Below are 26,994 nucleotides of genomic sequence, written 5' to 3' on the forward strand. Positions count from 1 at the left end.
AAGAAGTTATTTTCAAAAACCCTTGACACTCCAGCCAAGTTCTCCTCTCTAAGACAATCTGGGTTGAAACAGCTTGTTTCTGCATTTTTCCAAATCGCCAGAGTGATCTTTTATTTGAATTCATGGCTGTAGCATGAGCTCTTAGCACATTCTCTTAAAATGTATCCCTTCTTGGCTTCTGTCAGCCTTTCTTCCCTAGGCTGGACCTTACTCTGGTTTGTCCCTAAATTGTGTTTGATGGAATTTCCTTTTCTCAAACTCAGACACCCAAGAGGCTAAGGATGCATATCATGTATCCCGGTCCCTTTAGATGTTATGGTTGTTGTTGCTCAGTCACTAAGTCATGTCTGACTCTTTACGACTCCATGAACTGTAGCACGCCAGGCTCCCCTGTCCTTCACTGTCTCCTGAAGTGTGCTCAGATTTATGTCCATTGACTCGCTGATGCTATATAACCATCTCATCCTCTGCCACCCCTTTCTCCTTTTGCCGTCCATCTTTCCCAGCATCAGGGTCTTTTCCAATGAGTTGGCTCTTTGAATCAGGTGGCCAAAGTATTGGAGCTTCAGCAACAGTGCTTCCAATGAATATTCAGGGTTGATTTCCTTTAGGATTGACTGGTTTGATCTTGCAGTCCAAGGGATTCTCAAGAGTCTTCTCCAGCACCAATTCAAAAGCATCAATTCTTTGGTGCTCAGCCTTCTTTATGGTCCAACTGTCATATCCGAAAATGACTACTGGAAAAACCATAGCTTTGACTATATGGACTTTAGTTGGCAAAGGGATGTGTTTGCTTTTTAATATGCAGCCTAGGTTTGTCATAGCTTTCTTTCCAAGGAGAAAGTGTCTTTTAGTTTCATGGCTGCAGTCATCACCTGCAGTGATTTTGGAGCCCAAGAAAATAAAATCTGCCACTGCATCCAATTTGTCGTCTTCTATTTGCCATGAAATGATGAGACTGGATGCCATAATCTTAAGTTTTTGAATGTTGATTTTTAAGCCAGCTTTTGCACTCCCCTCTTTCATCCTCATCAAGAGGCTCTTTTGTTTCTCTTCACTTTCGGTTATTAGAGTGGTGTCATCTGCATATTGAGGTTGTTGATATTTCTCCCGTTTGATGAGTAGTTCTCAAAGTGTGGTCTGCAGACTTCTAGGGTCTCTTAGATGCTTTCAGTGGATCTGTGAGGTCAAAATGATTTTCATAATGGTACTAAAGACATTGTTTTGTTTTATTTTTACTGTGTTGACATTTGCACTGATGGTGTAAAAGCAAGAGTGGATGATACCTTAGCATTTGAGGCAGTACGAGGAGTCCTTGTATTCATCATTGTCATTGTTTCACTTAAGAAACAAGATGGTGGTTTCACATAAGAATGTCCTTGACAAAGCAGTAAAAAGTTTGCCTTTTATTAAATTTATAGCACATATCTTTTAATATTTTTAATATTGAGAAACTGTCACTTACTGAGTTTGATGTAGTGTCATGGAGTATCCAAAGTTATCTGAAGGGCTATTAAAATACCCTGCCCCTTTCTAACTATGTATCTGTGTGAAGCTACATCTTCATACACTTCAGTCAACACAGTGTAACACAACAGCATGAATGCAAAAGCACATAAGAGAATCCATCTGTCTTGTGTTAAGCTCAGACATTAAAGAAATTTAACAGAAATGCAAAAAACATATCACTATGTTCATCAAATTATCTTAGTGTCAGAAAACATGGTTGTTTTTCATAAAACATTTGTATTAACATACTATTGGATTGACAAAAAGTTCATTTGGGTTTCCCATAAAAATGAACTTTTTGGCCCTCTAAAATTACTGAATTTTAAAATTAATAAATCAATTATAGATCTTTTTATTTCTAACATGGTAAATATCAATAGATAGTACTCACAAGGACAAAATATTTTTTTAGGTCCTCAATTATTTTTGAAAGTATAAATAAGTCTTTAGACCAAAATGGTTGAGAGCTGCTGCCTTAGGTCACACACTTTTATATACTAATGATTGACTACATGAACTTCCAGTTAACTAAAACTTTGGAGGATATCATTCCAATTGGCCCTTCTCTGAAAGGCATAGTCCTTGATTAACATTCCTGGGGCCCCTGTATCAGCATATCTAGAGCTATGGAAAAACAGATACATTTTTCAGGTACATGGGACATACTCATTTCTTAAATTAAATAATTTCAGTAAAAATAGCAATACAGGCAAAGTATTTAGGACCTCAGATTATGAATTCTAATCCAGTTCTTTATTAATGTAGCAATGCGTTAGGCCTAGTTCTACCTTTAAATAGAAAAACTTCTATTTTATCTGTTTGGAATGATATTCTTTCTAAAAGATGTCATATGTTTTTCTACATCTAATCAACCTAGCACAATGATTTAAATATTTTAAATGACTTGTGATCATTATTAATAATTCCTATTATTTTACTCAAAGTGGAGGCACTAAGTCTCACTGAGTATGTGGAAGTTTTTTATACTTTAGTTAAATGTATTCTGAGTATTTTTTTTTTAAGATTTTCGTGTGTTTTTAAATGTTGGCTTTTACTTTCTTGCTTTGGTGTTGTATTAACTGTAACATCTTTAACAATGCTCATGTTTGCCTCTCCATTTCTAATTTTCTAGAAACCAAACAAGCTTATTAGAATTGTATAAAATTGAACAAATAGACTGAAAAAAAAAATCCCAGATACTTAGAGTGATGTACAGAAGTTTTAGGTAACTGTATTTTTTACTGTATTTTAACCACTCAAATACTGTTGAGCATACTTACAGGTTTTTTAGATAGCTAAATTCTTAATAGATGAGGTATTGCAGCATAATAAACATTTAGTTAATAGTTGGGTGTACAGTTAATAAATATAAACAGAGACTTGAGAAACCCAAATAGTGAGTTTCTAGCTTTATTCTTTTCTGAGTCTTCCTAATTATACTACTTATTTATCTAATCTTTTAGGTTTTACATGTGCTTTTTTTTAAATGAGGTCTTGAAAAAAAATTTTTTTTAATTCTGTGTAAATATTTATAAAAAGAATGTGCATATAGTTCAAAGCCTTTGTGCAATCTTTCAGAATTTAATCCAACAAAAAGAGTAGACAGGGACATGTCCTACATAAGGCTCTGGTCCATCAGTGTTTTTCTGAAAGAGCTGGGATGTTTACATTCTTTGGAAGGAAAGAAGAGCAGAGAATACCATTCCATATTTGTACTTGTTGGTTTTCTAGCATCATGGTGGCTGCTTTATAACAGCTCATAGCACTAACACTGTGGCATCGTTTCTGCCTGTGGAATCACATTGGTATGCAGATTCTTAAGTATGCAGCCCCCATGGATTAAGGCCCTCATTCCTGTCAAAGAGAGTTATTTACTTCAGGAATTTTTCCAAAGTTGCTACCAGGAATACTTTTTACTTTTATGGTGACTTGGTCCCTAAGGATAAAGACAGTCATCCAAAAGGAAAACTTTTTGCCAAGTAGCTGGACATATATTTACTGGGCAGAACAGAAAAGTTCCTAATCTTTATTAATTTGAGAACAGATTATTGAGTGTGGATTCCTAGTGTCTACTTGTATTTTGCACTCATGACCCGACTTGTATATATAGTTGAAGAATTCTTTTCACTAGACAATTTGTGTAATTTAATTTCTTATTAAGTTCTTCACATACTTATCAATGCTTTAATGGAGAAAAGCCTTGCTTAATTTTAGGAATTATCTTTTCTTCTTTTAGAATATTTGTGTGGACAACAGTAGATACTGATAATCATTTCACTTTATTCCTTCTAAGTTCTTCACAAACTCATATTAAGTTCCTAGTAAATTCTCTAGAGTGGCTTTTCTGAAACTTCCTTCCTTGTCCTCAAGTTTTAATCCCCCTCTGTTTTTCCTCCTTTATTCTTGGCAGATGGTGACCCTATACAATTTATCTAGTGTAAGTTCCTGCACTGTCTATCCTGTCTGTCTTGAAATATCAGCATTTGTGTCCATCTTTTTTTCCTTTTCTGTATCTGAGAAACAGTTGCCCTTTTACCTCTTGTCCTTTTTTTACCTTCTATATTTGCCCTTAATTCTATCTTTCTGTATCAGCTCACAGTTCATTTGCAGGAAATAGACGCCTCTTTAGTCATTTTAGGGAGAAAAGGAATGTCAGTGCTTATAGAATTGTTGAAAGCTCTGGAAAGACAGGGCCTCCAGAAATGGCTTCAGATAGCACTGCAGAACTGGCTATCCAAGGGATTGGCAACATTTGCCACAATCAGGAAATTAAGGAGTCAGGAAGCTATTGGGCTGGCCCAGCGCTGGGTCTAGGGTTACATACCTTATCTGTGATCTGGGATTAAGAAGCTGCCAGTAGAACTGCTGTATCCAGAGTAACAATCATCTCTACCAGATCTGCAGCAGCAAGATGGATGCCTTACAGTCTAATTCCTCTCTTTGCTTAATTCAGTTTTAAGTGCAAGTTTCTTATAGGTACACCTTCTTGTTGAAATTAAATCACACCTAGAACCTAAGCTGAAGGAGAGTCTGGGAAATATTATTTTATCTCCTTTGCCTCTGCTGCACACAAGACACATTCCAAGGGGCTTGAGACAAAAGTCAAGCAATCCATTTAACTGTTTGCCAGTCTTTTCTACTGACTCTTGATTTACTCAGTTACTAGTTCTATTTCTTATTTATTTATCCCAGTCTAGATATTTCCTCAACCTTTTTTTTCCATTTCACTGTTTGAATTTCTGCACTAAATTCCAAGATTTTTTTACCTCCTACTATTAATATATTTCTTGGGTTATTATTATTTTTATTATATGGTGTCCTGGTCCTTATTGTTTTCTTTTGCCTTGTCATCCTGAAACTGTTATATTCCTATTGATTTCCAAAAATATTGTGCCACCGTAAACATGACTTCCTAACAACTTATAAACTCAGTTTTGGTACTAGAAAACCCCTCAGCAGGGGCTGAGGTTGGATTTTGGAATCTGGATAGGAAACTCATTAAAAGTAGGATTATTTGCTTGTTTCTAAAACTTTAACCATACAACATTGGTCTTGATGCACCTTCCACTGACCATTCTGACCATTTTTTTGGACAGCTGATGAATACAGAGTTACCTAAGTCTTCAGTTTAAGAGCCACTTGGGGTGAGGGAATGCTTATTAAATTCTGTCTCAGAAGTATGAGGTAAGTTTTGCCAAAAGCCTGAAGTGGAAAATTGAAGAAGGGCTGGGGCTTCAGAAGGAGCTACTAGATCATAGACTACTTTCCACATTCCCTCAAAATGTTTTTACTTGTCTGAGATCATGTCTATCATCCTGTCTTGGTTATCCTTAGACCCCAAGACTTTATTTTATGGATTAAGAATAGCCTTGCATGGGATGGGCTTCAGTTCAGTTCAGTTCAGTTCAGTCACTCAGTTGTGTCCAACTCTTTGTGACCCCATGAATCGCAGCACGCCAGGCCTCCCTGTCCATCACCATCTCCCGGAGTTCACTCAGACTCACATCCATCGAGTCAGTGATGCCATCCAGCCATCTCACCCTCTGTCGTCCCCTTCTCCTCCTGCCCCCAATCCCTCCCAGCATCAGAGTCTTTTCCAATGAGTCAACTCTTCGCATGAGGTGGCCAAAGTACTGGAGTTTCAGCTTTAGCATCATTCCTCCCAAAGAAATCCCAGGGCTGATCTCCTTCAGAATGGACTGGTTGGACCTCCTTGCAGTCCAAGGGACTCTCAAGAGTCTTCTCCAACACCACAGTTCAAAGGCATCAATTCTTCGATGCTCAGCTTTCTTCACAGTCCAACTCTCACATCCATACATGACCACTGGAAAAACCATAGCCTTGACTAGACGGACCTTTGTTGGCAAAGTAATGTCTCTGCCTTTCAATATGCTATCTAGGTTGGTCATAACTTTTCTTCCAAGGAGTAAGCATCTTTTAATTTGATGGCTACAATCACCATCTGCAGTGATTTTGGAGTCCCCAAAAATAAAGTCTGACACTGTTTCCACTGTTTCCCCATCTATTTCCCATGAAGTGATGGGACCAGATGCCATGATCTTCGTTTTCTGAATGTTGAGCTTTAAGCCAACTTTTTCACTCTCCTCTTTCATCTTCATCAAGAGGCTTTTTAGTTCCTCTTCACTTTCTGCCATAAGGGTGGTGTCATCTCCATATCTGAGGTTATTGATATTTCTCCCGGCAATCTTGATTCCAGCTTGTGTTTCTTCCAGCCCAGAGTTTCTCATGATGTACTCTGCATATAAGTTAAGTAAGCAGGGTAACAATATGCAGACTTGACGTACTCCTTTTCCTATTTGGAACCAGTCTGTTGTTCCATGTCCAGTTCTAACTGTTGCTTCCTGACCTGCATATAGGTTTCTCAAGAGGCAGGTCAGGTGGTCTGGTATTCCCATCTCTTTCAGAATTTTCCACAGTTTATTGTGATCCACACAGTCAAGGGCTTTGGCATAGTTAATCAAGCAGAAATAGATGTTTTTCTGGAACTCTTGTTTTTTCGATGATCCAGAGGATGTTGGATAAGCTTATTTATACTAATTTTCTCTTTCCTTTTCATGTATTTTAATACATAGAGTAGTGGAATTTAAGGAGGAGACTGTCTTGGTTCTACCACTTACTCTGACATCTTTCAAGTGGACTTGTCAATGAACTGTATGTGAAAATACAGCCATGAGTAAAGATTTAGTTTTGCTAACAGGAATCTGACACAACTGATATGTCACATACAATATACAGAATAGTTTAAGTCCAAGGTTCTAGGAGAACTCAAATCTTGTACTTGATTTCTAGTCAGCTCTGGAAGATGTGGAAATCAAGCAATAGTAAGTTAATAGAAAAGGAGCTTCTTAAAATTTTACCAGGGAATTATTTATCATAAAAGTAAATAAGCAAAGCTGATACGCTTCTCAGATTTTATTTACAAAGTGAAATAATGTTAAATTTCTCACAGAAGCCTTAACTTTACATTTTCACTTGGTGTCAGTAAAATAAATTTTACCTGACATGGGTCAAGAGGTTGTGAGCAATAGAACATAGTATTTTTTAAATATTTACATTACCAGCATTTCTCTTAGTTATGTATCTGATTAAATTGAGAGACACTGAAGGGGAAAATAGTATTTATGGACAGAAGCTCACTCATCTGATTAATGTATTAGGTGTGGAATGAAGTCTCTAAGGGAATGTTTTCAAAAAAGGGAATTATATCACATGCTCACATAAGTATGTTGTACCAAATCACACTTTGTAAAAGACAGTTTTACTCAATTTTGAATCTATAACATATTATTTTACAAATAATCATAATATTGACTATTTGAAAATTAAAGATTGAAAAATCTTTAAAGATTAATATATATAAAGCTCTTAAAATAATAAAAGAGGAAAAAGGAAAACAAACAAAATCTGTCTTTCTCAACACTGGTTTATAGACTGACCAGGCAAGTTTTTCTCTTTCTCTAGTCTTTTCCATTTCCTCCTTGACTGTATGCACTGTATGTAAATTGTTTTTACACTCCTCTCTCTCTCTTCATTCTAGGGTTCATGGTATAGAAGTTAGACTATTGATGAGGAAGGCAATTTATGTGGTGGTTTAGTTGCTAAGTTGTGTCCAACTCTTGCGACCCCATGAACAATAGCCCGCCAGGCTCTTCTTTCCCTAGGATTTTCCAGGCAAGGATACTGGAGTGGGTTGCATTTCCTTCTCCAGGGGATCTTTCTGACCAGGGATCAAACCCAGGTCTCCTGCACTACAGGCAGATTCTTTACCAAGTGAGCTACCAGGTAATCCCTGTGATTAGAAACACAAGCTCTGAAGTCAGAATTCCTGTGTTCAATTTCTGGTCCTAGCTGCATAATTTTAGGCAAAGTACCTCACTTTTCTAACTCTCTGGTTTCCTCTCCATAAAAATGAAGGTAATGACAGTCCATCTGAACATATACAAGTAGAAGTACATTTATACTTCTCATCAAAGTGTTCTGAAGATAAATGATTTAAGGAAGTAAAGGGCTTAGTATAGTAAGTGCTCAATTTTAAAAAGCCACTGATATTTACATATTTATATTATTACTTCTGCTGGGAGACAATAAATATGTTGGTGTTCTTCCTCAATTCAGTTATGAAATATATACTTACAGAGGAAAAGACAGATGAAAAATTATTTATCTTAGATTATGATGAGCTAATACCAAGTATATGTATGAAAACTGAAAATAAATCCAGATATTTTCAAACATCTTATAGACAAATTCTATTGGCATGTTCTTCCTGTGTGTGTGTGTGTGTGTGTGTGTGTGTGTGTGTATAGGAAGTCAATGCATTCTTATTCAGTAATCCCTTCTTGAGCACCTCTGTGAGGTGTATGTGCATCATGGAACTCAACATATATTATTTTTAATCCTTATTAACCCTCAAGAGAGATCAAATTTATTAGTTTTATTTTACATTTTGGAAAACTAGAGCTTAAGAAGGTAATGCAACTCATCTGACTAAGTTCAGAGGGTTAGTAAGCACTGGGGCCACACATTTGAAACCTATGCCTTCTTTCATCAGGGCTGGTGTTCTCTTCCACTAGGGCACATATTTTATGAATCTAGGCCTAATGGCCTGAGGAGAAGACTGGTAGATAAGTTCATTCATAGAGATTCAGCATTGTCAATGTTAACGGTTTTTATGTTCAAACTTACTCTTTTTACTGACAAAGTATTTCATTTTAACAAGTAAGAATATTTTCAGGGGTTAAAATTTTTACTCAGATTCATAATAATGCACAATTATACAAATTAGAAAAATGCATAATTGTATACAGAAGGTAAAGATCTTTTATACACTAATAAATGTTTATTCTTCATAATATACCTATGAACAGAATCATATTGATTAAGCTGGTGATTGCAAGGGATATGTTTGGGCACAATTGACTCTGGCAGATAACCTTTGTTTAGTTTAGTTCTATAAAAAATAGAGAAAGAGTAGTCCTTTAGAAAAGCCCTTGTGGCAAGGAAAGTATCACCATATTTAACATGGTTCATGAGGGAAAAATATTTCCTGCTGTTCAGACAATTGTAAAAGGTCAACTAAGCACAATCATAGCAGTTGATTCCAAGTGTTGACCTCAGAATGTATGCTCTGAAGGAATGCTAATGGCTCCTACCACAGTGCTTTTGCTTATTTGGATTCCACTAAAAGCTCCACTTGACAAGCACAATGATGAATTGCACTTTTCCCATCAAGCAACACATGTTTGGATGATAGACAGCTCTGTTAACTTGAGGATTTGTTTACCTTCCAAGAACCAATTTTTCATCTTACTCTGCAAACCCATGAAGCTGCTTAAAACTCATATAACTTATTGCTGATAAATGGAACATCAGCTTCAAGATTAACCTGGGGGAAGGGGATACAGGATATAATGACACATCTGTTTTATCAACATAAAACCTCTTTGGTCTTCAAAGGGATGAATTTTCTGTTCATATACTAGTACATCTGACTGCACTGAATGAATGATTTTATGCTGCAGAAACATGTTTTATTATCTTTTTTGTTATCTATTTTTAATCTATTTTATTATCTTTAAAAAATTAAATTTAAATGAATGAAATATCCCTAACTTATGTGTTCATTGTTGAGTATTGTTTTATCCTTGACTTATTAACAATTCTTTCATGATTCTCCATTATAATAATTTCACACAAGACAGCAAAATGAATATAACTGGCAGTCAATAAACAGATATTTTTTCAAAACTGGGTAACTATTCTTTTTCTCATTGTTTTGGCTGCATCCTTAAAGCCTTGGAAATATTGAATTCATTTAATTTTTGCAATAAATTGTTGTGTGCTTTCAAAAAAGAAGGAATGACATTGATTTTTTTCAGAAAAGGGGAAGGCCTTCTTACAATTTATGACAATAAAAGAATAGACCCTCCCAGAAGAAAACTAACTGAAACACTTCAAATTTCATTAGCATCATTGTTCTGGCACTTAAAGATATGCTTCTGCCTCCAGGAGTATCATGTAAAATGTAAATGCACATGGAGATATAAACTTTAGAGCTATATCAGTCAGCAAATTAATTATCATTTAAGACCTTAGCAAGAATTAGTGGGCAACTGTTAGAGATAAACTGAAATACATTTCGTGCCCAATCAGAAGTGAGCCTGGCTATGAAAACACTCTAAGAAATGCTGCTCACCTGGTTCTGAGCTCTTTGGACTCATAATCTTGAGTTTAATAGTCAAACAGGGATCCCTTTGGTGGAAAATATATAGAAGATGATCTTAAAGTATTCTTAACTTTGAGATTGTGATCATGATACATGATTCATTAAAAACCATTAAATTCACATTGTAAAATGAAATCTAAACATATTAGTATCATTTAGGGTCCCAGCAGAAAATAGGTGGCATATTCAAAGGAGTAATTAAAGATAATATAGTACAGGCTCGTGGAAACCAATGAATGGAAATGAAGCACCCAGAGGTGAAGAGCAGGAAGCTATTATTACCCTTGGGTCTGAAGATGCAAGGAGGTGGTGTGTGTTATTGGAACACAACAAGAGTTAAGCCATGGTAGAGCAACAGACAGACAGGAGCTCTGACTGTCTACATCGAGGAGCAAAGCCATTGCCAAACCGTGGCCCAGCAGGTCCAGCAGGGACAGCATTTCCCTGCCCTCTCATTTCCCTTGCTCTTTATCTCTTGTTGGAGCTCCCTGTTGACCAAAGCCAACCAGGAGTCAGCATGCAAGGGAACTTGGCCACTGCAGTCTCTAGAGGCCAGAAAGCAGAGCCAGAGAGGGTAGAGAATGGGCTGAGGGAGAATGACTAGCACAACATTTTACCATAATCATAATTACACAGAATGTTAACCTTCAGGAAGAACTGAATGCTATTCCTCACTTAGGACTGGTGGGAGCTCTCTGCTGCTATTCTACTGCTCTGGATTTCTCTTCTTCCAGCATCTGAAAGTTCTCTTCTAGGTTTTTAGTCAGTTCTAGTTCCACTGAATCTGTGCTAGAATATGATGCAGTCCTTAAGAAGGGCTGTTTTTATTTTTTGCAAAATAATCTTTTTTTTCTTCCTTTTTTGCTAAAGTTTGCTTATTATCAAGTCTTGAATAACTGATTTCAATGAAGGATTTTTCCCTTTGACATAATTCTTAACATCCTGCTGCCTAATTTCCCCCGTTTTACTGGAAGGGCTTTCATCAGTTTATTGAGCTGTATAGCTCTCTCCTTAAACTCATTGTCCTGCCATACATCTCCTTCTTATAGTTGGTGTTCCACCCACACTGTCAATGAAAAGGCTCTTAAAATTTATTTTAATGAGAGAAGCCATGTTCTGATTAGATCAAGCTTCACAGTATGAACTATTTGTTTTTAATGTATAACTAAGTTAAACATCTGTCTTCGCCATTCTTCACTATTCTTTATTTCATTATTCTCATTCCTTCACCATAGATTTACTTTCTTTTTTGTCTATTTACCTAGAAAGCTATGAATTGAATGTTTGACAGTATAATATGTAATAAATTGTAAAAAGGGTGAGAAGTATTTAAGATTGTCTTATAGGTTAACAGGTGAATTAACACTCAGGGCTGATTTTAGTTTGCAGATCTATTTACTACTCCTAAGTAAAAATTTCTCCAAGACAGTGGCGCGTTTTTTTTTTAACAAGTTACATAATTCTAATTATTGCATCCTTTTTTACTCCACTCAGATCAGAAGCCAGAGCAAAGCCTCCGGGTCTGGGCTCTGTGAGGGGGATGAAGTGGTTTCTATCAATGGCAACCCCTGTGCAGACCTCACCTACCCAGAAGTCATCAAGCTCATGGAGAGCATAACAGATTCTCTCCAAATGCTCGTCAAAAGGTAACAAGATTTGTTGGAATATTTATTTTCTCCTGAAGCTACATGGCAACAATTACAGCTCTTACTGTCATATAAACTGTTCTCTATGGGGAAATGAGGGTGCTCTGTATGTCAGTGTAAACAGAAAAACCATAGTGTTTGGAAAATGGTAATTCTAATCAGCTGAATTTTCTGGTTAATCGAGAATTAACTTGAAAAGTTTGTTTCAAGAACTTTGTTGAAAATCTTAGGTATTTTAGACTACTTCCTTAGGAAGCTCAGTATATTGGCATAATATAATACTTCTAGGTCAAGATTAATTATGATCACTAAATTATAATTCCTAGATTTATAGATTAATTTAAAATGTTTACATGTTAAAATGGCACACTGTGTAATATTGGTTTGACTAGAAAGAGGATGCCTAAGAGGAGGAAAAGAATCAAGAAACCCTTAAAAGCAGCCTGATTTCTATTTCAAAAAAACAACAACAATATTTAGATATGGGCAAAAGCTAATGGTTAAAGTTTTTGCACTCTCAATGCAAATAGCTTGTCAATTTGATCTCTCCAAATGCTACCCTCCTCATCTAATTGCTTAAACATGCAGAAGTCAACCTTAAACATAAAAACAAAACAATGAGGGTCATCACAAAGAAACTACAGCATCAACATTTTTACCATGTACAAATCACAGTTTAGTCCATATTAACCTTGTAAGTGACGCCCTGACCGTGGCAATACAATGAATCCACAAAGGAAATCTCTGGCTTTCTAGATAAGGCCTTCAGAAAGACAAGAGAGGACTTTTCACACAGAATTTCAAAACCTTCTAGGAGTTTTGCCTTAACTCTGCAGAAAGACTACATAACAGCATTGTTGGTGGTGGTTGCTAAGTCATGTCTGACTCTTGTGACCTTATAGAGTCAGGCTCCTCTGTCCATGGGATTTTCCAGGCAAGAATCCTGAAGTGGGTTGCCATTTCCTTCTCCAGGGGATCTTCCTGACCCAGGGATAAAACTCATGTCTCCCACATTGCAGGCGGATTCTTTACCACTGAGGGGCTTCCCTGGTGGCTCAGATGGTAAATAATTCACCTGCAATGCAGGAGATCTGGGTTCTATCCCCAGGTCAGAAAGATCCCCCGGAGAAGGGAATGTCAGCCTACTCTAGGATTCTTACCTGGGAAATCCCAACGACAGAGGAGCCTGGCGGGCTACAGTCTATAGGGTCACACAGAGTTGACACACAGAGAGACTAACACTTTCACTTACTTTCACTTTCTTTACCACTGAGTCATCTAGGAAGCCACATACAGCGTTACGCCTCTGGTAATCATTCAATATGATTCCATTTCTATACAAACACGAACTTACTTTGGCCAAACTTTTGTGACAATAAAGAAATCTCACAATTCTCTTACAATCTCCCATCTAAACGTTTACCCTCAAGTCCAGTGTGTAAGTGACTGAGATCCTACTTATTTATAAAGCTGCCATTTGCTTTTCCAAGGGATCTAATAGAAACCTTGCCAAGTGTAGTCACAGTGTTGGCCATTATTACATTTAAATCTCTGGGGTATTTGAAGTTCCGTCTTTGTAAAGATTTAATCACATCCAAAATAGGAGAAAAACCTTTTCTAATTTATTCCCCTTTAGTGTCTTTGCTGATTTAATGAGGCCAGTTTCTTCAGAACACACTTGTAGACTGGAACATCCCCTACGATTTCTTGTTTTGATGACTGTCATTGGGAAAGTCCTTGGTGGTTTAAAGCTGAGTCTTAGGTACAGATTTACTTTTAAAAGTAAATGGACTAGTTCTCTGCTACTTTTAATAACTGGAATCTTGATTATTATTATTTTATCTTAAGTATTTTTATTTTTACAAAATAAATAAATAATTGCAGAGATTTTAAATGAAATCTCAAATTAAAATCATCCCCAAAGTAATTAATATCATCATCACCACCACCCCTACAAATCTGGATATCTGAACATTGTTTCCTGGAATTAAATATTTCTCTTGCTCATGTAACTGTCATCTGTCCCTAGGGGACAAGTGATTTACTTTTCCTGGGCTATTACCCAGAGATAGCTGGGTCAGACTATCAACATTGTCTCTATTATTGTAAATTTTATTTAAATGTTATACACACACACACACACACACACACATATAATCATGACACATAAATTTTGGAATTAAGTACCTATGTGCACTGAATGGAAATGAGCATTTTAAGGTATAAAGCTTTATTTAACCTCTAGTTCTTTTATGATTTTTATTCATGTATATCTATCCATTTTATTTTGGCTACCAATAAATGTTAATATTTATCTGACCCTTTTGCCTGTATTACAGTCTGTAAGGCTGGAATGAATTCACACTACTCTCTTCTCAGCTTCATAATTTATTGCTAATATAACTCAAAGTGATTTAATCTACTTCCATCTCAAGACCTTCCTAAATTAAAACTCTTCCCTTTTGAAACTCTCAAATTTCAGTTGCATAGAGTGTATTCATCACTTCCTATATACGAAATATTTAATTTGCTTTCATCATGTTTTAAAAATACTATATTATAATGGGTTGTTGTTGTTGTTGTTGTTTTTGCTATTACCAGGAAGCTCTACAGATTATTTGCACAGAGAAAGCTGCATTTCATTTGATTGTTAGCTTGTGCTTTGTTTATTTTTGTTTTGCTAAATTCAGTGAAAAGCAAAGTCAAGAGTAATTATTTTGAATATTGGTCTTGAATTTTATTACTACATAAATTCTAAGGTGAATTCCTTTGAATAGAATAGAAGTATGGGCCCACTCCCTTCAACAGATGATCCTGCATTAGTTAGGGTACTTTTGAGGGAAAAAGAATGGGACTGAGATAGATGCTACTGCTTCTTTAAAAAACGTACAAATGTAAGAAATGAAAGCATCTCCTACAGCTGTTCTGTGAATGATGCTTCTCTTCTAAAAGCAGTTAGAGTTTAAATTAGAGTTTCATGCAAGAAGTCATTTAACCCTTAAATGACTTTGCTTCTTGCAAACACAAATTTGCAAAACCAGCTGGGAATGGGTAATGTCAAAATAAAAAGACTGTGGTGAACAGCTGAGGGCTCCTTACCTGAGCGATTAAGGAACAGTTTGACTTCAGAGATCCTATAAGGAAAATGCTCCAAGTGACAAGTTCAAATAGAGAAGGGGAGACATTTCAGATTATAAATACTCCATGACTCAATGATTCATTGCAGCATGGAAAGGATTTCTCTTTGCACAAGAGTACTGGGCTGGGGTCCACTTATTACAAAACACATGCTCATTGGAGCTTAAAAAACAGCTTATATTTCATTCCTTTCAAGAAAGCACAGCCTCTAAAAGGATTACTTGAGTTATCTGTATACTAATATTGCTCTGAAGCTGCTGAATATGTTTATAAAACTTTATAATGTGCAGACCTAACTCAGTCAATGAGACGTTGCAATGCTTTGTCATATTATAACAAGCATGATTATTTGAAAACACTCCAATAATTATAGGTGAAGGGCATCCATATAGCTATAACCTATGCTTAAAAAAAAAGAAAAAAAATGTGAATTTAAGATGGATTCTGGTTTTATAAACTTTTGTGAGCATTTTTGCTTTGCTTTACAGACAAGTTTATTTGGAAGATCTTTAAATAATAATATAAACATGTTGCCAAGTTCTGTGTTCAAATATGTTGCAGTTGACATTTAGGAGGAAATATTTTTACTGTATTGTGTATTAGACATCATACAAGTGTCAGGAAGTTCTTTGGCAGGTGTAATACACTCTGATTTAACTGTCTGGACTAATTTTCCTGTGTGCAGACCTTCCAATGGAATAAGTGAAACTTCGATCTCTGAAACTGAAAACAAAAACCAGGAGAATGTCACCCATGAAGGGTACGTGGAAAGTACCACCCTACAGATTCGACCAGCCACAAAGAGCCAGTACAGAGAGTTCTATATTGTCCCTGTCAAGAGTGGAGCTCCCCTAGCTGAGGAGCAAGCGAGTGGTGCTGGTTTTTCTGGGAGCATAAAAGAAGAAACAGGCCTGGCCCCTCACACGTCTGACTCTGAAAGTGGACGCTTACCAGAGGAGATTATCTTAAGTGAGAAGGCAGAAGCGGGGCGGCCAGGCACTGTGGTTGAGCTGCAACTGTCCCTGTCACAAGAGAGACACAAGGGCAGGAGTGCTGCTGTAGTGGCTCTCCTGGGAGCAGAAAAATCTAAGTCTCCTGACCCAGAGCCTAATTTACTACACGATGGGACTGTCCACATAAATTCTGCCCCCACTACAGAGAAAGAGGACCCTCCTCTGAGGTCCAGCAAGACAATCCAGATCTCCAGTGGCCAGGAGCTGAGAGTGATCCAGGGAAATGAAGCTGCAGACACGGGGCTGCCCCGCGTGGAAGTGATCTTCGACTGCTCTGACAGGCAGAAGACGGAAGGGTGCAGGCTTCAGGCAGCAAAGGGGTGTGTGGATTCTCCAGTGGAAGGAGGGCAGTCAGAAGCACCTCCTTCTCTGGTATCCTTTGCAGTCTCATCAGAAGGCGCAGAGCAGGGAGAAGATCCATGCTCAGAAAGGGATCACAGCAGACCTCACAAGCACAGAGCGCGCCACGCACGTAAGTCCTGCCCTGGGAGCCACTGCTGGGCAGCTGGAAGGGGCTTGGGAGCTTAGGGTATTTTGCTGCTGGTTCGCCTGCCTGGATTTTTTCTTTTTAAGGTTTTTCTTATGTCTTTCATTGGCTTTTTTTTTTTTTTTTAACTAATGCACAAAATAACAAACATGAAATTGTAGAAAACACCAGTTTCTGAACTGGAAGTAATAAGTTTTAACTTTGTAGTAGATTTGAATGTTTTTAATGCACTTTCTTTTCTTCCCAAAGGCACGGGGACTGTTAAAGAAAATACTAAAGTTCATGTGCCTTTTTTGATTTGTCTCATATTCTATGTTAAAATAGCATTTGAGAGTCTTTGCAGTCACGTGGATGCTGAGTTTAAATGTCAAAAACTGTTGAGTTTGCTGCGGAGAGGTGTCTTTAAAATACAGGCTCAACCACTGATATTAAAAGCAGATCCTCGTTTTGAAAAAAAATCATTGTGCAGCATGATGATGCTTGCAGAAGTGAGTTTGATGGACAAGGACATGTGGAATACTGAGCAGTTACATGATCCTCTCCGTTTTGTTAAGTCTTCACTAGACTGCAAAGCATCTCATCTACCTTCTAGACACAGAAGTCAATCCCCAAGGCCATGTGAAGTCATTTAAATGTCTCCCAACTCAAGATATATTTTAAAATCAAGGCCTTTTATGGTGTTTTGTTTTACCCAGGAGAGTGATTAAAGAAAGACGAATGAAGATAGGAATGGCAGTTGGGTTTTATGATTTCTGTAATTTTCTTTCATGAACTTCTTAAAAACAAATTTGGAATTTCATTTAGGCATTTGAGGAGGTAAAGGTTGACTGTCAAAGACACTTGAATGTATGCGTGATACACAACAGTAATGATCTTGGTTATTCAAAGTAGTATATTAATTCTCCTAACTACTGTTATTCCTTTTAAAGCATATTTTTAGCATAACCATGTGTAGCTGAATTGACAAGTGCTGTTAATCATTCCTTATACTTTAAGCATCTGTATGCATCTTCACATTTATAGCATATTAAACAAGTGTATTAAGGCAGCATTCACATACTTTACATGTTGGCAGTGAAGTGAGCAACAACTGTGCAACTGTGACTGTCAATTTAATAGTAAGTTGTATAACACTAGTCAAAAAAGGAATTACATTTAGGAATGACCATGCTTTTTACTCTAAGTAAAATTTGATTTCTTTAAGTAAAATTTGATTACCAGTGAATTTCTCTAAGTAAAATTTGATTACCAGTGAATATCTGTAATTTTGTTATAAAACTATTTTGATTCTATTTTATTTAAAAAAAAATTAACCATTAAGTGTGATTTTTTTTCCCCCCAGTCACAAACAGAAGTAATTTTCAATCAAAAAAAATTTTTTTTTTAATGTCTGAAATTTTTATTTAACTCTTTTGAGGAATTCAAAAATTATTTGTGAATTATGCTTATTTTTATCATCGACAGTGCTATAAGTTAACTTGCCACGAATTTATTTTTATAACAATAATAATGTTAAAATTTTAAATATAATTTTTTGTTATCCTAAAACTGTCAGGTTCTCATTTTACATGACTTAATTTCTGTCTACCCACAGCTGTAAATGTTACTAGTAATAAAATTTAAAATTCCCCCAAGATTTACACTTATTCTTGCTGCAACTAAAGTAGTATTTCCAAGAGAGCAATGCATTTATGAACAACTTTATCTAGACAACTTTGTAGCTAAAGTTTCTTAAATATAGTCACAATAACTTTATACTCTGAATTGTTGTTAATTATTGATTCAGTACCTTCAATTATTATTCATTACATTTTAAATTTTATTTTGATTTAGTAGCTGTGAATGCAAAGACTTTAGGGGAATGGCAAACTAAAAGAAAAAAGAAAACCTAAATATTTAAACTCATTACATGAAAAGATTTAAGTAAACAATATTTTCTTATTTCTCCCTCCCTCCTTTTTAAAATGCTTGGAAATGTTTTATATCAATATTTTATTTTTAAAATATGAAAATACAAGGTTTGTCCTAAGTTGTTTTTGGAAAATATTATGTCCTTAAATTATTTCCATTGTAATTTTAATTACATCCAATTAACCGACATTTATTTTCCAGTGTTTATTGTTAAAGTTTAAGGAGCTATACAGAAACAAATTATGAGACATATTCTAATCAATATAAAAATGTATTTGTAGAAAAAAATGAAGTGATATATATGCAAGTTATATCTATATCATCATATATATCAATATAGAAGTATACATTTTGAAAGAAGAAAGAGAAATGAGTTGGATTGCATCACAATTTAGTACCCAACTGTAAACATGTTTTTTCTGTATTTATTTTCCCCCAGGAGAGTTGATTTCTGGGTTGCTATGCAGTCTTCCTTGAACTTATCAACTCAATGTAATCTTTGTATTTTCCCTAGGGCTCAGGAGGAGTGAAAGCTTATCAGAAAAGCAGGTGAAAGAAGCAAAATCTAAATGCAAAAGCATTGCCCTCCTTCTGACAGATGCCCCCAACCCCAACTCCAAGGGGGTGTTGATGTTTAAGAAGCGTCGTAGGAGGGCCAGGAAATACACATTAGTCAGCTACGGGACTGGGGAACTTGAGCGAGAGGCAGAGGAGGAGGAGGAAGACGGCGACAAAGAGGATCCATGTGAAGTAGCATTTCTGGGTGCAAGCGAATCGGAGGTGGATGAAGAGCTGTTGTCTGACACTGAGGACAACACACAAGTTGCAAACTTTGACTGGGATTCTGGTCTAGTGGACATTGAAAAGAAACTGAGCAGAGGGGACAAGATGGAGATGTTGCCAGACACCACAGGCAAGGGGGCCCTCATGTTTGCCAAGAGGAGGGAGAGAATGGATCAGATCACAGCCCAAAAAGAGGAGGAGAGGGCGGCCGGAGTGCCAAGCAGAGAACCAGATGCTGCCCAGACAGATGGCCTGAGAACCGTGACGTCTTACCAAAGGAAGGAAGAAGAGTCAGTGAGAGTGCAGAGCTCTGTGAGCAAAAGCTACATTGAGGTGAGCCATGGTCTTGGCCATGTGCCCCAACAGAATGGCTTCACTGGGGTGTCTGAGACAGCAGAAGCTCAGAGGATGATCCCTGTGAATAGAACAGCCAAGCCCTTCCCGGGGTCTGGGAACCAGCCGGCAACCCCCTTCTCTCCAAGCCGAAACGTGACAAGTCCTATCGCTGACTTTCCTGCGCCTCCACCTTACTCTGCAGTCACACCCCCACCTGAAACCTTCTCCAGAGCAGTGTCGAGTCCAACAGCTGGCCCAGCACCGCCCCCTCCGTGGCCCCAGCCTGCCCCATGGTCCCAGCCGGCCTTTTACGATTCATCTGAACGAATAGCTTCCAGGGATGAAAGGATTGCGGTGCCAGCAAAAAGAACGGGGATATTGCAAGAGGCCAAAAGGAGAAGCACGACAAAACCCATGTTCACTTTTAAAGAGCCCAAAGTCAGCCCCAACCCTGAACTCTTGTCACTTCTTCAAAATTCTGAGGGCAAAAAGGGCCCTGGAGCGGGAGCAGATTCCGGACCTGAAGAAGACTACCTCAGTTTAGGAGCAGAGGCTTGTAACTTCATGCAAGGCTCCTCTGCAAAACAGAAGACCCCGCCTCCTGTCGCTCCAAAGCCTGCTGTCAAGTCATCATCCTCCCAACCAGTCACTCCGGTTTCTCCAGTCTGGTCGCCAGGAGTGGCTCCAGCGCAACCTCCTGCCTTCCCCACATCTAACCCGTCACATGGCACCGTGGTCTCCTCCATCAAAATCGCGCAGCCTTCTTATGCTCCCGCCCGGCCTGCAAGTGCTCTGAACCTGGCTGGTCCTTTCAAAGGCCCACAGGCAGCGGTAGCCAGCCGGAACTATACTCCCAAGCCAGCAGCTCCCACACCGACAGTGAACACTGCTCATGCTGGTGCGGTGGGACCATCCAATGAGCTTCCAGGAATGAGTGGGAAAGGAGCCCAGCTCTTTGCTAAGAGGCAGTCAAGGATGGAGAAGTACGTGGTAGATTCGGACACCGTGCAGGCCCACGCTGCCCGGGCTCATTCTCCCACCCCGTCTCTCCCGGCCGGTTGGAAGTACTCCTCCAATGTCCGAGCGCCTCCGCCTGTGGCCTACAATCCTATCCACTCCCCCTCCTACCCACCGGCTGCTGTCAAGTCTCAGCCATCAGGCCTACAGGCCTCCAAGACAGGCAAGAAAAAGGGCAAGAAACCCCTCAATGCTTTGGATGTCATGAAGCACCAACCCTATCAGCTTAATGCGTCCTTGTTTACTTTCCAACCTCCGGATGGAAAGGACGGCCTCCCCGCAAAGCCATCGGTCAAGGCCAGTTCAGTGCCAGCTGCGAAGCAAGCTCTTCCTCCTCGGCCAGTGAACGCTGGCTCGCCCACTAATGTTCAGGCCTCCTCTGTGTACTCCGTGCCAGCCTATACCTCTCCGCCCTCCTTCTTTGCTGAGGTCACCTCACCGGTCAGCGCTTCCCCAGTGCCCGTGGCCATCCCCACCTCTCCAAAGCAGGAATCAGCCTCAACATCTTACTTTGTGGCACCAAGGCCAAAGTTCTCAGCCAAGAAGAGCGGTGTCACAGTTCAGGTGTGGAAACCATCTGTGGTGGAAGAGTAATCTTTTAGGCGAAGCTGAGTGTCCACTTTGCTTGAAACGAATTGTTTGCGGTGTTAACTTGAGTCCCAGAGAATGCCTAGCAAGTCCTCAACTTACTTAATTTCAGATGTCACCTCCCAATCTGGGTCCAAGAAGCAGAATATTTTTAATGAGTCAGAAATCTAACTCAGATTGACTTAAAACATATTTATCTTCGTTGCACACTTAAAAAAAATCTGGGAGCACCCCCAAATAGACATGGGCCATTGTATTAAGTAAGCAGGATACTTAGGGTTTATGCATTTAGCCACAAGACAGTGATCAGTGTTATCAACATTAGGACACAGTCTTTATGTGACAGAACAGCTGTGTTCCTACAGTGAAAAGGTTCAATTGTAGTGAAAATATAACATGTATTGACTGAAGTTTCCTTTCTAAGTAGTGCTTTATCTCTATTACTAGTATTAAGGGATAAGAAATTTATTGAGGACAGGGATCAGCTCTGGTCTGTCAACCTCAGCCACCTGTTTGATGTCACAGAGAACTTGGGGATTGTTGGAATGTACATAGTTTAGTAAGGTGGATAAGAAAGAGGGGATTAATAATTACGGAGTACTTGCTATCTACCAGGCTCCTTGCCAGATGTTATATATATATTATCTTATTTCAAAGACTTCTTTAAAGTAAACTGGATGGGCAAGAGGGATAATTATTCTTAGAGGTTGATTCCCATCCTCCCTCCCCAATTACTTAAGAAACTCAGTGAGTACATCTCCAATTGCCCATGAAAGCATAAGTTTGTTTTCCTCAGCTGAGGCAAGCGGTAGAATACATTATAAAGGAGGAATGTATAAAAAGGTGAGTAGGCTTCAGATAAAGGCACATGTGTGACCATTGTTTTCCTTTTGGAAATCATGTGATTGGGAGATTACTGACTCTGGGTTACTGAAAGGTTACTGACTCTGGGGGCTGACTGTGAAGCACAAGGAACCCCATGTATGTGGAGGCCGTAGGATGAGAACACACAGTTATTAGCATCATTTCTGAGTGACCTCACGGATTTTTTTCTTCTGTTTATTTTTTCTTTCTGACCACTGCTTCTCCCACTGTTCCTTGCAATTCTATTCTTGCACCTTCATTTTATTATTTATATTTGATGGACCAGGAGGATTAAGGCAAGGTTACCTTGTAAATTTGGATTGGTCACACACCATGTCATCATCCAGCTGGCTCTGAAGTCAATAATGTTACTGACAGTAAACCTGAAGACCTTTCTCATATCTATTTTAAGTCCAAGTCTGACCAATCATGGAAACTATTCAACATGAATTAATGTAGAGAACCACAAAGCATTTTTGACAACTCCAAGGAAAACCATCTTCTCAATAGAAGAGATATGTCTAGAGACTTCTCATAAAAGCTTGCCTGGTGTGAGGGTACATGGTACCATGTTAATCCTCTGAAAATATCTGTATTCCTGTTCTTTTTCTGCTGTCACTGTCAATCTGCTATATTTTCACTATCCTATTAAAGTATTACTATCTTCTTTATCTGTTCAATGTATTTAAAAAAAAATCCCTGTATGAACTGTTCTAAGTCATTTTTTCTGATATTTCACTTATATCACTCTCCAAATATCTGAGTTTCTTTTTTGTGAACATTTCCACTTCTCTGTACATTGCAAAACTGCAAGCCATAGGTATTTCTATGATAAAACACAGAGGAGAATTAAGTTAGTTACAGAACAATGGGCCTTATTCTTTTTCTCTGGAAAATCTTCTATTGGCTTTGATGGCAATTTACCTAGAGGTCAGAACCACAGGATGTAGCTTGGTCTCTTTTTTTGCCTTTTTGGGAAATCAATTAGGAAGATTCATACAGGATAAAGGAAAAAGCAGTCTATCCATTATATAATACTATTGTTTGTTACTTGTTCCCTGCAAAGGAAATCTGTTGAATGCTGTGCATTTTGCATTCTTTTCTAATAGAACAACCAAAAAAGGCATCTTAAAGTGAAGCAGGAAAGGAGATCATTTTTATAACTTTGCATTCTTAACACAGCATTTAAAGAATGGCATGAATTAGGGAGAAGACAGTGGAACACAAGGTAGTCAATTTGAGTCCTCTGGTTCAAAAGTATCCTAGAATGGTAATGACCCACAAGTATTCCCAGTTGTCCAGTGGTTTGTGGTATGTAGGAATGAGGAGTGTTTGGGGTCTGTTTCCTGTAGGACAGGTGGCCATCTGAGCAGAGCTACTATTTGGAGTTGATGACTAAAGACACAACTAACATGGCTGGGACTGTCATGGGGTTCCCAAAAAGCTTCTAAGAAGCATGGCAGGTATGCAGTCAAAGCATCCACAACTTCGACTGGGAGCTGGTAGCATAGCTCTCATCTGGAACCATACAGTCCCAAATTATGGAAAAGGCAGGGAATCTTCCAGAATTGTATCCACAGCAGAGTCTATACTTGATCCTGAGAGATGAGGGCATGGAAGGGAGAAGGACTAAGCCAACTTCCTGGAGGAAAAGAGATTTCTTTGTCTTTTTTCCCCAGCCAGGGAGCCCCTGGGAACTTGGATACAGAATAAGCTGGGTGTGTCACCTCTCAGGTTGGAGTTATGGAAATGATGTCAGTGTGGCAGGTGGGAGACTTAGGACTCATGACATCAGCTTCCTTCCCACTGGACACCCTTTGAATTCTGGGTGTTGTTGCCTGTTTTTGGTAGCAGATGTTTCAGTTGGTTAGTTGACTGGTTTGAGGGTATGAGGAGGCAGGTTTTTTTTTGGTTTTTAGGATCTTGCCTTTATCCTTGTCCTTTGTTAGCTTACTTTCTGTGCAGAACACCTATGAAGTCAAGTTTTCATCACCAAAACAATGGCAACGTTCATTTACTGAGTGCTTGTGTTATGTTAGGCGCCTTATATATATTATATGGTTTACAGGCACTGGAATATAAAATATAATATAACGACAGTCACTGACTTCCTACAAGACCTTATGCAAATTTCTTTCCACCAGTGTCCCCTTAATAATGTCTCAAACCTTTCTTTCTGGAATGTTGTACCATACTGAGTACAGCACACAAGACCAGATATTCTAAGAAGAAAGGTGCTTTGTAAATTTAAGTACACATATTCCTCTCAGTCCTATAGGAGGGCAGATTGAATCACAGAACTCTTAAGGTTGGGGATCTGACCATTGCCACTTTGATCTTAGAACAGTTACAGTTTTATTTCTAATATTTCAATAATAAACACATTCTTCTTTGAGAGAAGAAAATCACACTGTTTCTGCATTTTGAATATTCATTGATAGTATAAAGCATACACTTTTAGGAATATGTTTTATAAGACACATTGGGGCTGTCATTTTGAAGCATGTAAAAGCTTGTACTTCAAAATATTTCTAGTATGATTTTTAATGAGAACATGTATCTCATTTAATCTTCACAAGAAGCAACTCATCTGAACTATAGGAAAATTGATCTGAGTTACAATAGTTCTTGAGACTACACCAGCGTTCTTTAACTCTTCTAGATAGTGCTGAGTCCTTTCAGAACATGGGTTTCATAGGGCTGCTGAATATTACCACACAGCTGAATTCTAGCCTGGCGGCAAGAGTCACATCTGAGATGTCAAGAACAAATGATCTGTGTTTAAAGGGAATGGACTAACTTATGCGGGACCACTGTTTTGTTTAGTTACTAGCTTGAAAAAACTTGGAAGGCCGTTTTCCGCTGACAGGCATATCATACACTCTGACTGCAGCACTTTCTCAGAAGTCTCTTGAGAACACAAGAAGACACATGGCTGTTAGTGTCTGAGTTTGGATTTAATCTTCCAAACAAAAGTCCCTTGCTGTGTATCCATTCAATCCAGTTATAAATTCGAGAACCTGCAAGCACCCGGGTGAATTCCTGAAATCTATTGCTATTTTATGAGTCACCACTGGCCGAGCAGGAAGGGTATTTGAAGTCATAGTCATCAAAAAGAAGTGATTGTTTTCTAAAAAGCTAAATGCTTAAAATGCTTCCAGAGGGAAGCAGTGGGCTGTGTTCTCATTCCCTCTTACAATCAGAGTTGTTTGTTATAAAAATTGTTAAAAGTTCATGAGAAAAATATGTAAATTCTGAGAACCAGCATCATATTCCCAGAAGCACTGACCCTTGCTGGTCTCAAGTGCCCTTATCACTGGACTCTGGGGGACATAAAGACTCATGTAACACTTCGGTGCCACTGAGTTTGTCAACAAGTATTCTGGGAAAAAGCAGAATTGAATTCTTCTGTAGACTTCCCACCAGGATTGGCCAAAAGCCATAAAACAAGCTCGTAAATTCCCACAGGACCCAAACACCAGGCAAAATTGCTAAAAGAGGCTAGTCTGAGTTAGAAAAGAAAAAGGAAAAAAATTACAGACCATCCTGTGGGACATCGGGCCAATAACAGCCAAAAGCCCCCAAATCAGATTATCTTTTCCTTGATGTTATCAGGTACAGCCAGTTTCTTAAATTAAAAAAAAAAAAAAGAACGTTTCCATGATATGTATATTTTTATACTGAATTACCATTTGGCAGTTGGAAATCATAGACCTTATTACTCAGAAGCAACTGAATGAAGAGAAATTTAATTTATAAATATCAAATCCTGTCAGATATTTCTCAGATTCCTGATTTTATCAGAGCTATGCCAGCTAATAAAGTATTTCTTAAGCATAAAAAGTTAGACTTCTACATGATCCTATAGTTTAAATAGTTGTTATTGAATACAGAATTTCATAAGTTTTCCTTTTTTTGGTTCTAAATGTAAAGTTCCTCATGCTTACCTCTGTTTATACCTCATTCTTTTGTTTATCTAAATCATGTGTGCTTCATGACTTATGAAATACATTCAGGGCCCCTAATAAAAGTAATCACAAGGACCTACTTTCCAGCCAACACTTCTTCCTCTGTGCTGTGCTCAGTCGCTCAACTGTGTCCAGCTCTTTGCAACCCCGTGGACTGTAGCCCACCAGGCTCCTCTGTCCATAGGGGTTCTTCAGGCAAGAATACTGGAGTGGGTTGCCATGCCCTCCTCCAGGGGATCTTCCCAACCCAGAGATCGAACTCAGGTTTTCCACATTCCAGGTGGATTCTTTACAGTCTAAGCTACCAGGGAAGCCCCTTCTTCCTCTACCTGGTAATGGTAATAATAATATTTAAAATAATAACATTCCAATATACCATGGAGGAATCCTGCCTTCATAGCCCCTATTTCTTGAGCTTCCTGATAACTATTATTAGTTGTTCATGGAATATAAACACAGATCACAATTAGCTCTAAGTTGAAAAGAAATGCACATTTGGGGAATAAATTAAGAAAATTTTTCTTCTTGGAAGTAAATATCAAAAAAACAGTAAGTATTTTAAATTGTTCTTCAGGAGACATTTTAGAAGTCACAGAGAGTCTTTGATATCTTTAGTTAGTGGAATGATGTGTTCTCGAGACCATACAAAGACCCTGAGTTTAGATTACAGTACAAGTACAGATGACATGGGTGGGGATGTAAGCTTTAACAGTCATTCACACAATCTCATAAGATCTAAGGAAAAGATAGGGTGAGGGGATGATGTATTAAGTTTCTACTAAAAACCAGAAATGGTGTTAAATATTTTATGTAAATTATAATACCTAACATTAACTGAGCACAAACTTTGGGCCCTGAATTGTGCCAAGTATCTTCATAGATTCTCTCTTTTTTTAAAGAATGGAGATATAATTGACATATAACATTATATTAATATTAGTTTCAGGTGTACAATATAATAATTTGATATTAGTATATATTGCAAATT

The 26,994-nt window shown here is 38.0% G+C and overlaps 1 protein-coding gene across 4 annotated transcripts in view; it reads left to right on the forward strand.

The window, feature by feature from the left end:
- SYNPO2 (synaptopodin 2) overlaps positions 1–26,994 on the forward strand; it is a 200,589-nt gene that overhangs the window by 145,177 nt on the left and 28,418 nt on the right. The window contains exons 1-4 of one of the 4 annotated variants that reach the window (XM_055588053.1): positions 10,542–10,677; positions 11,750–11,901; positions 15,725–16,524; positions 18,965–26,086. In XM_055588053.1, coding sequence (XP_055444028.1) covers positions 11,861–11,901; positions 15,725–16,524; positions 18,965–21,180 — 3,057 coding nt within the window. In that variant the 5' untranslated portion in view covers positions 10,542–10,677; positions 11,750–11,860 and the 3' untranslated portion in view covers positions 21,181–26,086. Of the gene's footprint in view, positions 1–10,541; positions 10,678–10,757; positions 10,830–11,749; positions 11,902–15,724; positions 16,525–18,964; positions 26,087–26,994 lie in introns of those variants that run through there. The other 3 variants (XM_055588052.1, XM_055588054.1, XM_055588051.1) reach the window with 3 other exon arrangements.

Source organism: Bubalus kerabau, chromosome 7, assembly GCF_029407905.1.
Source record: "Bubalus kerabau isolate K-KA32 ecotype Philippines breed swamp buffalo chromosome 7, PCC_UOA_SB_1v2, whole genome shotgun sequence".
NCBI classification, from domain to species: domain Eukaryota; kingdom Metazoa; phylum Chordata; class Mammalia; order Artiodactyla; family Bovidae; genus Bubalus; species Bubalus kerabau.